General features: G+C 41.5%; 1 protein-coding gene across 2 annotated transcripts in view; it reads right to left on the bottom strand.

The window, feature by feature from the left end:
* Positions 1–15,502, bottom strand: part of ITGB8 (integrin subunit beta 8) — a 44,258-nt gene that overhangs the window by 13,706 nt on the left and 15,050 nt on the right. For both annotated transcript variants that reach the window (XM_053410171.1, XM_053410172.1), the window contains exons 3-8: positions 12,189–12,360; positions 5,573–5,819; positions 3,807–3,972; positions 2,919–3,077; positions 1,268–1,363; positions 1,097–1,186 (exon numbers count right to left, since the gene is read on the bottom strand). In XM_053410171.1, coding sequence (XP_053266146.1) covers positions 1,097–1,186; positions 1,268–1,363; positions 2,919–3,077; positions 3,807–3,972; positions 5,573–5,819; positions 12,189–12,360 — 930 coding nt within the window. The remainder of the gene's footprint in view (positions 1–1,096; positions 1,187–1,267; positions 1,364–2,918; positions 3,078–3,806; positions 3,973–5,572; positions 5,820–12,188; positions 12,361–15,502) is intronic.

The following is a 15,502-nucleotide window of genomic DNA, read 5'->3' as shown; positions in this document are numbered from 1 at the left end:
TGACCATTGGCTATACTGGCTGGGATTGAAGGAAGCTGTAGTCCAACAACATATTGAAGGCACCACACTGGCTATTCCCCGCCCCTGATCTTTCTCACCCTGTCCTAGTGGCATATTTTCTTGATAACTGTACACTAGCTTGTTTTTCCTCAGAAGTAAAGAGAAGGTATGTGGGTTTTTTTTGGCAGTTTGCCTTTAGTTTCCACTCTTAAGTGATTTTCTTGGGTAAAGCTATGTGCTGCTAGTAAAGGAAGATTTTTATTTCCTTCTGACCCAAGCTTGACAGAGGCTCGCTTTTTTCTGGTTTCTTTTCTTTTTGCTTCATTCTACTCTCTGTGGACAGTTGTTTTTGTTTAGGAATCCTCCTGGAACCAACCACAGCAAATTTGGTAGAATGGGACTTTGCGACATTTTGTAGATTAGATAGTTATTATTAACCTAAAGGAAGGAGGAGAGGGAAGTTTAGAACACAGGAAGCTGCCTCAAACCACTGGGCTATCCAGCTCAGTACTGCCTAAGCAGCAGCTCTCCTGGGCTACAGGCAGAAGACCCTACCTGAGGATGCCAGGTACTGAACCCAGAACCTTCTGCATGCAAAGCAGATGTTCCACCACCAAGCTACGGCCCTTCCCTACAGGCCTTTAGTTTGAATTCTGGTGATTGGCTGCTTTGCTATTGATCTCCAGTGTTCTTATGGACTGCTTGTTCTTTGCATCTCTGTATTATTATCATAATCATCAATATTTCCCAGCAACTTATTCCTTCTTATTCCTCAAAGATTATAATTATAATAAAGATTACAATATGATCTCTGAAGATTAGGAGAGTGTTTATCCTAGAAAAGTTTAACCTTAGGCCATAATTATTTTACACTGCGGTATTGGTTTTAACAGATCTCATAGTTTTCTCCATAATATTTTACTGTTCTATGTAATATTATATGAGAACAGTGTTATATATATTTATAGGTATGCAGGCACTGCTTGACTATCTTGCTATGTTGCACCTGTACCTGGAGCTCACAGAATATTTCTTTTAACATCTGCTTCCCCCAAACCAACATTAATGAAAAATGCTTTCATCACAAAGCATATACCTTGTAGGCTTCTACCACCAAGTCACTGAGATTCACTGCTTGAGATTCTATCTGTCTTGCAGTAGTTCCCGGCAGAAGAGGCAAAAGGTCCTACAGAAAAACAGTGTTACAGTTAAAAGGCCACTGTAATTATTATCTTAAAACTTGTGAAATTCTGATGTTTAAAAATACCTTATACCAGTGAAATTGGCTCCCTTGGACTGCAAAAATTACATTAATGTTGTTGTCTATGAGTTTTTCAGAAAGCTGGCCAAGTGATGGATGCTCCTGAAAACAAAAAAAGGAGATACATAGTGGGCATTTGTACTTTAATATGATCTAAAGGAATGCTATGAGTGTGAAATTAATAAGAAACCTTACATACATGATTGCTCTTCTACCATAAATCCCTGAATGCTTGTAGTGAAACAAGCCTTAGGACAAGTATATATATATATATTACATTCATCAGATGGCAACAGCAGTTATCACTTGATATTCTTAACTAAATGAAACTGTCAGCATGTATGCAAGCTAGGTCTTCAGCAGTTTGATTATCAGAACCCACCTTTAGCCTGAATGTGTTTTTAAACTATGCATCCATTTTAATTCTTGCCCTGTCTCTTACTCTTCCAAAAAAATACCCTAAACAAAAAATAGTGCTAGCAGGGCTGCTGCAACCCACTTAAGGTCAGGTGCTGACTGCTGTGGGTCCTGACTCATCATATGAACGCAAGTGACTGAAACACCACATGCAATTTCCCGTCTTAGCGTATCTGCAGAGCAAACCACCCCACTTCCAAATAAAAGGGGAAAGAAGAAAGAGAAAGAAGCTGAAAGATGACCAAGTAAATGAGTCAGGCACAGTCTGGATGAATGGACTTATGGTCGAGTCACATGCAATGTATCAGCGGCAAGTATCAGCTCCCTGCAGTGCATATATCTGTGATACATGCACTTGACAACATTCCATTATTAATAGAACAGGCATACCTTTTCATTAAAACTAACTCAGGGCAGTTAACAGGGTTCTGCTATCTCTGCAGTGTGTTTCCTTAGAGAAAAGGGAAGCTCATGACAGTAGCCGTGTGAGCGCGCCTTTTCACCAACGCACTGGATTCAAAAGTACAGAGCAGCAAGCGAACAAAAGGAGCTACACTTCTCTGTGTTGAGGCACAGCACTGTGCATTTGTAGGTGTGCTAAGTGGAAAAACATGCACACACTTCCCTTCACTTTGCTGTCCACAACTTTTCTCTTTCCTTCATCCTGCATGTGAGCCTGGTCTCAGTACGGGTTCGTATCTCGCACCACTTATTGGGTATCCACGAAGATTAACCAAAATTCAACTCTACCCACAGGGTGATCAGATGCTATAATAGATGGGATGCAGAAGAAAAGGAGCTGCACCCTTTAGTTTGTGTTGCTCAAGTCGCTCATCCCTAGCATAAACTTGCCACTTTCTCTAGACTTGGTTTACAATGTAAAATACCTAGCTTACTCCAATCTTCCCCAAGTGATCCCAGGCCTTCACAACGAACATAGTGTTTAATTCTTGTGACAAAACGTGTCAGCATACCTTGAGCAGGAGACATTCTCTACCACTCCTGTCTACCTGGAACAGCATATAACGTAAGCAGGGAAGAAAAGACCTCAATAAGAGGTGGGATGATGAAGAAAAAACGCTACTCACACTGTACTGACTGGGAGGCTGAAACCAATCGAGTGAGCTGGTTCCAGCTGAAGTTCATGCCTCTCCAGCAGGAGCATCTCATTACAGAGACCCTTCTAACACTTGGGGAAACCACTGTTCAAAGCCAATGCTGTATACGACATATACCTTACCATACTGGTCGCTTTGACGTACACATTATCTTTCAAATGGCAGTTTCCATCATTAGGGATTACTATCCCCGCTAATTTACTGTCAAGCGCCAGGTGAGAGGTCTGATCCGTCATCATGAGAAGCAGGCGCTTGGCTTCTTTGCGCCAACCAATATGGCTCTAAGGGAAGGAAGGGGAAAAAATAACCAAGCTAACAGGGTGAAAGCAAATGAAGAAGAGAGAAGCATTAGTTAAAAGGCACTGCACTGGTTTGTAGGCTCTATTTGATTTAAAGTGCCTGAGACACAACAGGTATCCAAAGGTTCACTTTTAATCTACTGCAGCGGTGACCAATGTTGTGCCATTGAGATGTTCTAGCACTACAACTCCCAGCATGCCTTGCCATGGCCGTGCTGGCTGCAGCTGATGGGAACTGCAGTTCCGGACCGCATCTGACGGGCACCACTTTGGCTACCCCCGGTTTACTATTTTAAGAATTGCTTTAATACTGAAAATGAAATAAAGCATTTGTGGTTTTTAAGCAAATGTAAGCATAGTTGCCCAACTGCTCTAGATCTGGCTGTGACTCTTCAAGAACAGCAATAACTACCCAAGACTCTTGTATCAATACACATATATGGTACCTGCTGGGAACTGGCCTGGCTTTTTCAAACCACAACTTGAAGCCCTAAAAATATCTGCAAAAGCACTTTGGAGCAGGGACGATGATGGATGTGGAGAGAAAAGGTCAACATGAGCACCACAAGCAATGGAAGGTCTCCACAACTGCCTTTGGTTCTGTGAAAAGCTACAATATGCTGACAGCACTGGAGAACTATGGGATTAGATCAACTATCAAACACTAGGATAAAAGGCAGATCCTTTGCTGGTTTATTGGCTGCCTCTTACCTGGCACACAGCTGCTTGAAGCATAGCATCAAAGCCTCCTTCTGGTGTGTCAATATTCCCAGAGATTTTCTGCTTGCTAATTGCACTTCTGAATTCTGCTATTTTGTCAGTCAACGATAAGACATGGATATAGCCATGAGGAGGCATACAATCGAGATCATAATCGCTGTTTGGCAAAAAGATGAAAAGTGAAATTCTATTAAAATTCTGCTTGGAAATTAGTTCTAAGTTAATAGTTGGCTATAGCGACACAATGCTCGCACATCATTTCTGGCTGTCTATGAATATATACACACTAAACACAAATCCATGTTATTACGAAAAGGGAGTAAGTACTGATGAACTATGTCAGGTGTGGGAAATTTGTGGCCCTCCAGATGCTATGGGTCTCCAGCTCTCACCATTCCTGAACACTGGCCATGCTGGCTGGAGCTGATGGGACTGGAGACCAATATCTGGAGGGTCATAGGTCTCACCATCCTTAAACTATGTGGTATGATATTATATGATTCCATATAATGTATGGAAAGTAAGGGAGGAGGTTGAAAGACCGGAATAAAAAGCCTTTCCCCTTTCAACACCACGAAGAAAAATAAACAATACAGAGAAATGACAGCTCTAACCAACCTGAAGCTTTTCCTTCTTAATCTGCCAAAACTTTTTGCCATTATTATTATTATTATTATTATTATTATTATTATTCCCCACCCATCCTGCTGGGTTTCCCCAGCCACTCTGGGTGGCTTGTGTATATATATATATAGAGAGAGAGACAGAGAGAGAGAGTGTGTGTCAAACATTAAAAACTTCCCAATACAGGGCTGCCTTCAGATGTCATCTAAAAGTTGTGTAGTTGTTTATTTCCTTGACATCTGATGGGAGGGCGTTCCACAGGGAGGGCACTACCACCAAGAAGGCTCTCTGTCTGGTTATTTCCAACTCAGTTAAACTCAGAACAGATCCACTTAAATTAAAGGAGCTTAAGATAGTCATGTTCATTAATTTCAATGAGTTTTCTCCAAGGATGGCTAACATTGGATCCAACCCATAGGGAACTGTGCCAAATATGAAGAACGCCATGAGAAGCAGGGAAGAGGGAAAACATCTGCAACCTCCCCCGGCAGGTGCAACTTACTTCATCTCCTTTCTACCCGCCCCACAAGCAAATCCCAGTCAAGTCATCAGCAACAAAAAGTTGCAATACATTTTAGGATAACTTTATAGAAAATGACACAAATTAAGCTCCTGTGCCCTCTGCTCCCAGTTAAAACAACACAGGAAAGCAAGTCATGTACACAAGATGTGCTTATAGAATCTTGATTGTTTAGTGCATACTATTTATTCTAGAAAACTTAATGTGGCTCATGGTTCAATGTTCACAGAGCAACTTTAGTAAAAACAGACAGCATTTCCCCACCTTGCCCTATAGGTCCTTGTGCCCTTGCCCTATAAACCTTCCCTAATAAGCATTAGGAAGCAGCACACCAGTTACATCAATACAGTTATGTAACAAAACATTATGCAGGCACTGCAACAGTTTACAGCAGATAAACCAAAATGAAATAGAAATATTAGATCATTTGTTTCACACCTTGCCCTTCTCAAAGATTTAAATTCAGGATGCAATCCTAATTCTACTTACCTGGGAGAAAGTCCCATTGAATTCAGGAGGACTTACTTCTGAGTAAACATGGTTAGGGTTACACTGTAGGATGGTTTAGTTTAGGACACATGTGAGCTTCCAGTTAGATTTGCAAATTACTTACCTGCATTGATTATGAATTCTTCCTGGGTGAATGCTAATATAAGGCGACACCGTCTTATCTACGTAAGATCCATATCCAAGTCGCAAATCAAGGGAAATATTTTCCATCTTTTGAGATAAATCAGATCCAACAGAGTTTAATTTTTCTATATTTTTGTGCATAGATGCAGACACATCAACCAAATAATAAAGGTCGACCGGGTACTTTTCCAGTGGCTGGACTTTCAACATAAAACTTGCTTCGGATCCTGACAGTTAAAAAACAGAACTGTTATAAGTATTTCTGAGTATTAATGTTGCATTAAAAAATTCTGCAAGCATATCTTATTTCTAAATATCATTTCTTTTGGCTTATTTACTTAACTCTCCCAGGTGCATGAATGCCTGTGTGTGAGCACATTTTAGTGTCAATCTCTGCTGTGAGACAAGTTTTTGTATGCAACTTCTGCTATAGGTTTTTGCAAGCAATTTCCTCCAATAAAATACATTTCTGTACATTACTTTCACTAACACACACTTTCCCTTAATATACACATTTTAAAAAGTTTTATTTAAACAAGAAACAATATTTCAAAACACCACATCAATAATATTAAATATTAGAAACATAGGATCTCCCATTGGCAATAGTAATTAATAATTTCCCATGCACTCAGGAAAAAAGAAAAAAGTATTTGAGAGTTAAATTACATGATGCATAATAATGTATTGGGTTTATTTTGTTGTCCCAATATATTAGAAACAACTCAATTTTTCTACAATACAATTATGTGGTTGTTGTCTTCCTTCTCTAGCTCTCATCAAATTCAGCAATTTAATCATATTTACAATCTTCCATATTTTGATTAACCAGATTATAAGTGTTTATAATTGCACTGGTCTATGTTTGTTCCTCCCCAGCCTCTTCCTTCCCTATCTTGCTCTTGCCCATGGTCTGTTTTAGCTTTCAACTTCTGGGTGAACAGGGGCCTGCTTTTGCCTCTCGGTATGCCACCATGTGTTATTGATAACGATGATTGTATTGCTGTGTTTGTGTGTGTCACGATGAATGCAACCAGGGATTGGAGGAAGAAAATGCAGAGACCAAGGCGGGGAAAGCTGCCACCTTCTTTGAGGATGCCCCAGTCCACAGAATTCTGATTTCCCCCCCCCCCCATCGCCCAAATAATTTTCCATGTTTGCAGCCTGTGGATGAGGCTACATAAGTAGGCTGGGTGTTTTTGGCTCTGCACTGTTGTTTAGTCGTGTCTGACTCTTTGTGACCCCATGGACCAGAGCACGCCAGGCACTCCTGTCTTCCACTGCCTCCCACAGTTTGGTCAAACTCATGCTGGTAGCTTCGAGAACACTGTCCAACCATCTCGTCCTCTGTCGTCCCCTTCTCCTTGTGCCCTCCATCTTTCCCAACATCAGGGTCTTTTCCAGGGAATCTTCTCTTCTCATGAGGTGGCCAAAGTATTGGAGCCTCAGCTTCACAACCTGTCCTTCCAGTGAGCACTCAGGGCTGATTTCCTTAAGAATGGATGTGTTTGATCTTCTTGTAGTCCATGGGACTCTCAAGAGTCTCCTCCAGCACCATAATTCAAACGCATCAATTCTTTGGCGATCAGCCTTCTTTATGGTCCAGCTCTCACTTCCATACATCACTACTGGGAAAAACCATAGCTTTAACTATACGGATCTTTGTTGCCAAGTTGATGTCTCTGCTTTGCACTGCAAGTGGGGAATTTAGAGCTCCAAAGCGCATAGAAAACGAGCTCAATTTGCTGCAAAGATCTCTTTGCCCTGTTCTATTTCAATGAAAACTCTCTTTCCCCCTCTGTCTCCTCATTTCTCCGAACTACTGTCAATAATGAGCAGAATAGGTTAGTTTCCTTTTGGTCCCTTGCATGCTAGCAATTGGATTTTCCCCATCAGCAAGAGTCAAGTGCTCCTCCTTCTGGTGATAAATAAATAGCACACACGAGAAGCCTTGTGAAGCAGAATTCACCACTCTGAAACTCCTGCTCTGAAGATGAGGACTGCATGGGAGGAGGGTAAAGCATAAAGAGCATGACTTGCCAGAGTTTCATTAAATAAAAGAAATTGTGTGGGGTGTGTGTATAACAATGGAAATGCCAGAGATGGAAACAACTTAGGATATGGATAGGTTTTCAGTACTTAATAAAATAGGGGTACCATTAGTTTATACTGGATTCACTAAACAAAGAAATCACAGTATTTTTCTAATGTTATCTGTCAAGACACAAGACAAGTTGCCAGGTATTCCAGGACAGGCTTCAGTTTGCAATTAAAAGTTTTCAAGTAAACAATTTAATAAATCTTCAAAGGGCAAACATTAACAAAGTTCAGGTCTTTATTCACCTTGGTACCCACCCTCTCTTCTCTCAGGGTGCGAAATCGGTCTTGCATTATGCAAAGTAATAGAAAACTATGACTCAAAAACATGGATTGATTTGCATACAAATTGTAGCTATTAGTGCAGGGCTGGCAATTTCTGAATGGACCCATTTGTTTTCTCTGTAAATGGGATATCCTTGCTCAGGAAGCGGAGCTACAACTTAGGTTCCGTTCCAGTTTAGGCTCATCAGCATTTCCCAACTCTCCAGTTCACAGCTTTCAGGACTCCAGCTGCTGGACAGGAGCCACAGTTCTGGTGGCAGCTCTTTACTTGGGTAGCCACATAATGAGACAAGCGAACTGCCAATCCCAGAAAGTCCCCCACATTCTCTTCCGCAACGGAACACTTATCCTACATCCCAGGGGGCGCATTTTTATGAACTTTGTTAGCATGCACGGCACTCTGGAAAAGTCAAAGACTTCAGACCTACTTCCCAAACAAGGGCAGCCACTAAGATGACTGACTCCCTGGATGCCAGAATGGGGGCTGTCCTAGTTGTAGGAGGTATAGCTGGAAGGGGGTGCCATACCCAGTCCAGAAGTATCTATGTGTCTTTCCTGTACAAATCATTACACAACAAACAAATGTCTCAGGCTGAAACCTTGTTTAACTTGGCAGATAAGCAGCATTACTAAGCTTCTCTAGTAATTAAAAATAAATAAAAAATAAGACAGAAGCCTTGCTTGTTGTCGCTGCTGGATACTCCCCCTTGAATGGAGAGAATGAAAAGCAAACGAAATTTCCCAGTAACTTGCTCTTTTCGTCCCAGCTATTCTCTTTCGGCCTGATTTAGCGTAAATCATTTCCATGAGCAGAATTGTTATTGTCTTTGATCATAACACTATTCCATGGAAGGGATGGTCATGTTTTCCCTCCACATTTGCCAATGCTAACAAGAAAATGGCAATGATACATAGAATATGCAGATCCTTGAAGGATTAAGTGGCTTTGGTTAAGTGGCTATCTCTTGGCATAACCTCCAGCACATAGTTATTGTGTGGGGGGAGGGAGGTTAACTTCATACACCAAGTTCCTTAGGGGAATTCCTTGGAGGGATGCAAATGTGAAATGGTGTTTGAAAACCTTTCATCAACTGGCCTCTGCTGTCTTTCAGAAGGGCAGTGGATGAAATCCAACAACATGTTGCTAGCTTGGCTTGAGTGGTTTTGCTTGCCCACCTGGAGGGATACAGAATCAAGTGAAGACCCATTCACATATCACTCATGTGAAGGGGGCTTTACAAATACGAGTGGTAGGGCTGCACTGCTGCCCCTGCCCCATCTCCAATGCCCACGTGTTGAATATGGACATCTACAAAAATGAGAAGACTATATGAATAGACTTCCAAAAATCAGGAGCCATGCATGATCACATAGAAGCCAACGTACATAGGCTCCCTCTTGCAGATGTCCACACACAGCTCTCACGGGTAGGCTACCCACATGCCATTGGAATGGGGCAAGTACCATGATGTTGCATTGCTAGTACGTACCATGGTCCTCCCTTCAAATGATTAACATTTGATGGGAGATTTGGACTGCAAAAATCTGGGGCAACTAGTAGCAGCGGCAGAGTTTCCTTATGTTTTTGCTAGCGAGGCCTTCACTGAGAATGCAAGAGAGAAGCACAGTCTTCCTCTGGAACAAAAAGCTCCTGCTATAAATACCAGTATCAACGCCATTAGGCATGCTGCTAACATAATGTGACACTTTGCTCTCAAAGACACAACTACTCTACTTTTTTCTCCATGCTTGTGACAACTGTGCCGCATGAAATATCTATTACAAATAGAAGCTGTGGCTTTCTCAACACTGTGAACTTTCAAGGGGGGCAGCAAAGCCTCATAGCTTTGCTATAGTTTGGACCACCTGCTTGCTACTAACAAGTGGGGTGGGGCAGGGCAGAGAAGGGACTGTTGTTCCATGGCACAGCTATGGGGACAAGGCTCTGTAGTTGAGCAAGTGCTAGTACACAGTTCAGCATAAACCAGTTCAGCATAAACTTGACTTATCTTCCACAACACTGGACATCTGCATCAAAGAAACACTAAAAAGCTCTCCCAGTTGTGCTCATGAAGCTGACCTCATTAAGATTCCTGTTTTCAATCAAGGAAATGGATAGCACTGTATTATACATTTTGCTAGCTTTCAAGAGCGTGGAAGAGGAAAGATATCAGAGATCAGTTGATCTATGAAGTCATATCATGACAGCTCACTCTGGAAACTTTCAACCCCTGCACCAGCAGATCTACTCTTAACTAAATCTTGCCTGCCACTCATTTCACCAGGGAGATCCGATGTCATGGTGATAACATACAAATACAGTGCAGGGTGATGAACTGAGGTGAGGCTGGGAAGAGCAAAATATGCATAGGAGACTGGAGGCAGAAGAAATGACAACCTGAAGTTCTTCCTCAGCACTCACAATGGTTTGGGCAGTTTCTCAGGTCAGGCAATAGCAAAGTCTGAATCAATACAATTATGCTATATCTGCACCATCTGCAAATAGCCAACTAAGAAACGCCTGCACATACGCAGCGAATATTGCCATAGCCTCCCCTTAACTGGTTCTCAAATGAATAGGAGTTCAATGCGCTAACACCACACTCAAAGTTATGTTATTATAAACAAAGTCCACACAGAGGTTCCAAACTTTCAGGCAACTCCCACAGCACAAAATACTTTTGTCATGAATAAAGTTTTTGTTTCCTTTCATTTAAACCATCCCTTTAAATCCCCAAGAGTCTGGAACACCAGCATTATGAATAAACAATGACTTCTACTCTATTCAGTATTAACATACCACAACAACTGTTTGTGGTGGACCAGGCTTATACCTGTACAACTCTAACATGAATAAGACCAGGATATGCTCAGTAAATACATCCTGCTCTAATTCTGAGGATTAGCAGCTGGCTCAGTCTCATCGTTGCAGGTGACTGGCAGATGTGTTAACTTCAGTTAAGTTGCTGTGATGCAGGCACATGCCCATACAAGATCTCTAAGCCCAGAGGGCGCTTGCTGTACAAGTGGCAGAAGAGTGTAATGAAAGATATGATAGTTAGGGATTCACAGAGCTACTAATGGTGAAGATGTACCCCCATCTGAATGGATAGAGGATGTGGTTCATGTGACTGGAGCAACCAGCCGTAGATCGTGTTACTGGAAGCAACTTTGTGGTGGTTGAATTGGGTTCCTTAGCTACCTTTCCTCTTTAAAGGAGGAGTAGCAAAACGCACTTTTAAAATTCTTCATGTAGTGACTTAACGTTATACTGGTAGTGTCTCTGTGTCTTCACCCTGTTCTAAATATTCTCATGTGAATAGGCTCCAAATGGACTGCAGCCTGCACAGATCTGGTAGGGTGCTGTTTTAACATTCCCCATAGGAGTGAATGGGGAAGACAGAGCTTCATTTTGCATAGAGAAGATCGGAACCTAATCACATATCAAAGGTGGACAGAGTGACTCGAAAACAGTTTGTAATTTTTAACAAAGCACAGATGCAAACCTACTCCGCACCATCTTGTAGAGCAAGGTTTCAAGGTAAAACCCTACTAAACAAGTTGGATTTCAAGAAGACGTGAACAAACAAGGGTGGTGGAATCCACAATGGCATCACAGCCAAGGGGTGTGCATGTGTCAGTAGAAAAGTGAGGGTGAGGAGAATAAGAGCTCATCCAAAACAACAAAAAAAGCCACACCTGTAGTAGGTATGCTTGTGTTCAATTTGAGATAACGAGACCAGGCAATCTAAGCATACAAAGTATCATTTACAGGATTTGGCTGGGATGAGAGGTAACAGAATACAGACCTATTCACTCATAATTATCCAATTTTGATGAACATTTTAATGGGAGTTAGACAATGGAAATTAGACAACGGATAATGGTGACAAGCCGTCTCATTAGCTATTTAAACAGATGCCAAGGCCATAAAAATCGCGGGAGCCAAAACTGCTGCATAGCCAATTTAGACAAAATATAGAAAGCTCACAAGATTAGCATATCCAAGAGTTATTTTTTAAATCAGTATGAACTGATTGCTTTCAGTCCTTTTAAAAACTGGATCTGTAACAGTTCTCCAGAATTAGGTATCTTTTCTCGTTTAAAAAGCAAACGCCAGGCTCTGTGTGAATGCCCTATCTCTCTTGCCTGCTTAACTGTGTCCAATTCATTTTTTTTTTTAAAAAACAATACTTTCTTTTTAAGAAACAAACCTGGACGTAGTTGGATTGAAACTTCTCCTGGTGCCACTTGTACATTAGCATTACTGGCAGGCATTGTTACACCAGCACTGGGACTTTCTATGAAATCTGCTCTGCAGCCTCTTTTCATTAAGTGTAGAACTATGTCACATCGTTCCTTCTGTTTTGTTCCAGCCATGAAATCCTGTTTGAGAAGAGGCAAATAGAGAGAGAGAGGAAAAAATTAGAGAGGAGAGACAGAGAAATGTTTATATTCTGAGATATCATCAAGCATAGCCAGGTAACCGAAAAGTTAATGAAGAACAATGAGGCATGCCAGTATGCCCAAAGGAGCTATAGCAGGTCCAAACTAGACATGATGCCAAGTGACTCATGTGGGATGCTGTGTGTAGGAGTGGTAGGCAATACTTCCTGGCAGGGGCGTTGCAGCAGCTCAGCAGAAAGGAGGAAGGGTGAGGCGGTTGGCACAGCAACTGTGCACCAGAAGAACCAATCTGGTGCTCCTGCCAGTATATTTGCATCACTCTGAGCTTCCTCCTCCTCCTCCTTTTAAGGTGTAGTGATGCCCGTTTCAGGAGGTCAGAGCAGCACCACTGCCCTACCCCACTGGCTACTCCCAGCTGTGGGAGTCTCCATCTTACTGGCCAGATACATGCCTGGTGGACATCACTGCTCCCCCAAACCCTGTTGTGGACCAGGCGATTAGCACCGAAAGCAAAGCACCTATAAGCACTCATGTGGACTGGCCTTCCAGGGTTAATAGCTGTTGAAGAGGAGGGGCATTTCCACTGGGACCGTGGCAGAGAGGGAAGAGTGCCAGTGAACGACAAAAAGAAACACGGATACATTTTGCATTATGCCTAGCTGTGCCAAAAAAAGGGACACTTGTTTTTATAACAAAATATTTAAAACAGAAGTTAGGACTAATTGCTATAAAGGTTTCTGGAGGGTGCTTTGGCAGTTTTCACATAACAAAAAAGGAAAAGTGGGCTCATTATGACTTCTCTCTCTCTCTCTCTCTCTTCATGGCGGTTTTTCCATCTCAGAAATGTTTGCATGTACCAGCCCCTCTGACATCAATTACAATTGGCCTTTCATTTAGCCTGTGGCCTAAGACAATCTAGTAAGAACTGCATGCTCAATACAAGTGTTTTGTATTGAACAGAAAACACTTCTGACATCTGAAAATGCATTTTGCTATAAAGCTCCATAATTGAATTGCTTTTATTGCCAAAAACCATTTCGGATTTATTTGCTGGAATACATTAAGGGAGCAAGACATAAAGGGGGAAACTCAAAAGGGAGAGAATGGATGGAGAGGCAGGACAAGGCAAGAGAAAGTCTTAAAGAGTATGTTCCATAGAAGGCACAATTCTAACACATCAATGTTAACCCTACACAGACCAAAAGAAGACTGGGATGGACCACATGCAAATGGAACAGATAAATAATTGGTTCCATTTCTCTTAGTGTTACCCTGAATGGTTACTACTCAAAACTGGAAACATTTTGTGGGAGTGACTAAAGATTGGCTTGGTGTAATCAAATCTGCCTTATTGCCATACTGGAAAAATTAATCCAATTAAGACTAGCTGAGAACAAATTTTAAAGTGACACATTTATGTGTATGTAGCAGAGATTTATGCTGTTTGTAAATAATTATAATAATATTCAGAGAGTCGTGGAAAAACATGTCAATATCTGGAATGCCTAGCAATCCCCCATAATGAAGTTTCCCCTAGGTAAATATAAAAGAGGAATATGCCTTTTGTTAATATATGACAGAATGTGCTATGCTGACACCTTCTTTGTTTGCCCTCTTACTAAAGTTTGTCTTTCTTACACATAGAGAAAACATGTTTCTTAGAAATTTAAATTGTTAAGGTTTATGGGAAAGTATGTATTTATAGAATGCAGGAACACAAAACCCCCAAACTTGTGCAGATGTTGTAATGGACATGGTGACAGTGGGAAATGAATGAACTGTCCCCATTCCCAACTGCCATGATTTCAGTCGAATTTCTCCCCAGAGTCTATAAATATACACAAGGTATCTCCACCTAACTGAGAACCACAGAAAGGCATTATTCACTGAACCTGTACACAGGCTGAACAGCAAGCACATTCACAGTTCTTTGTTTGTTTGTTTTTTTAAAAAATATGTTATTATTGATGTGTTTGCTGTCCTGGGCTCCATTGGAAAGATGGGATATAGATTGAATAAAATAATAACGATAATGAAGGAGCAGTGGAAGATGTTCGATAGCCATGGCCACAAAATTATTATTCCAATGTCAGTAGGGATGTTGTTGCCACCCCCTCTCTACCAATATATGAAACAGCTACAGGTTTCTAAGGGCCTAAGAAGTGTATGCCCAAGACCCGCACACTCTGACTAAAATATGGTCTGCTCAGGCACAAATCATCATTCTTTAAAGCATTTGGTAATGTCCAACTAATATTAAACAATTTTTAAGAAGCAATTATCAACTCAGGTGACCTGCTGAATATGCATCCACATCTGAGGTTGTCAATGGGACGCTGTCCAAATGTTGTGCTATCCAAATGTTGCAGACTACAGCTCTCATCAGTCTCAGACAACCCAGCCGATGGCTGATGGTAGCAGTAGTTCACAAGATTTGGAAGGCACCACACTGGCTGTGCTGATCCATATGGTCTCTATGAGGAGGAATGCTGGATTTCTTAGAAAGTGCATGTTGAAGGCCGTAGAAAACAATGCAAGAGCGTCACTCTGCAACCAACCCTTTTCTTTTAAAGCTGAATGTATTTCAAAACCATTCTCCACAATAGAGGCTCCAACATGTGTATGGCAAATCACATATGGCCCCCTAAATTTTCTATGCCTCCCTATTATTTTTCTTACAAACGAATAATTAAATCAACTGGAAAGTCTTTGTTTTTGCTTCTTAAAGGCCCTCTTTTCATGCTCCCCCCCTCAGAGGTCAAGCAAGCAGCTAGAAGTGGGGGGGGGCTAAACCAATAAGAACCCCACATTCTTAATGTGTTTGTTTCCCCTTAGCAGCAAGCAAAGGATGGATGGAAGGACAGATGAAAACAAAGAGGTAAAGAAGAGAGGGAAAGGCAGTAGGACGAAGGTGTGCTCTGGCAACCCCAGAAATAGTTCCCTTCTGACCTGGCCTACCACTGCTTTGTGCAGGTTAATAATCATCATCATTATTGTAATTATCATCATTAATATAGCCTTAAAGAACATAAGTAAAAAACAGTAATGTGTACATAGGAATAAACTGCTCCCCCCCTCTTATTTTGGTCCTCTCCTGCTTTCATGCGATGGGCCTGTTATT

This window comes from Podarcis raffonei, chromosome 12 (assembly GCF_027172205.1).
Source record: "Podarcis raffonei isolate rPodRaf1 chromosome 12, rPodRaf1.pri, whole genome shotgun sequence".
In the NCBI taxonomy this organism is placed as follows: domain Eukaryota; kingdom Metazoa; phylum Chordata; class Lepidosauria; order Squamata; family Lacertidae; genus Podarcis; species Podarcis raffonei.
Note: the sequence above shows the minus strand (reverse complement) of the source record. Positions and strands in the feature narration are given on the sequence as shown.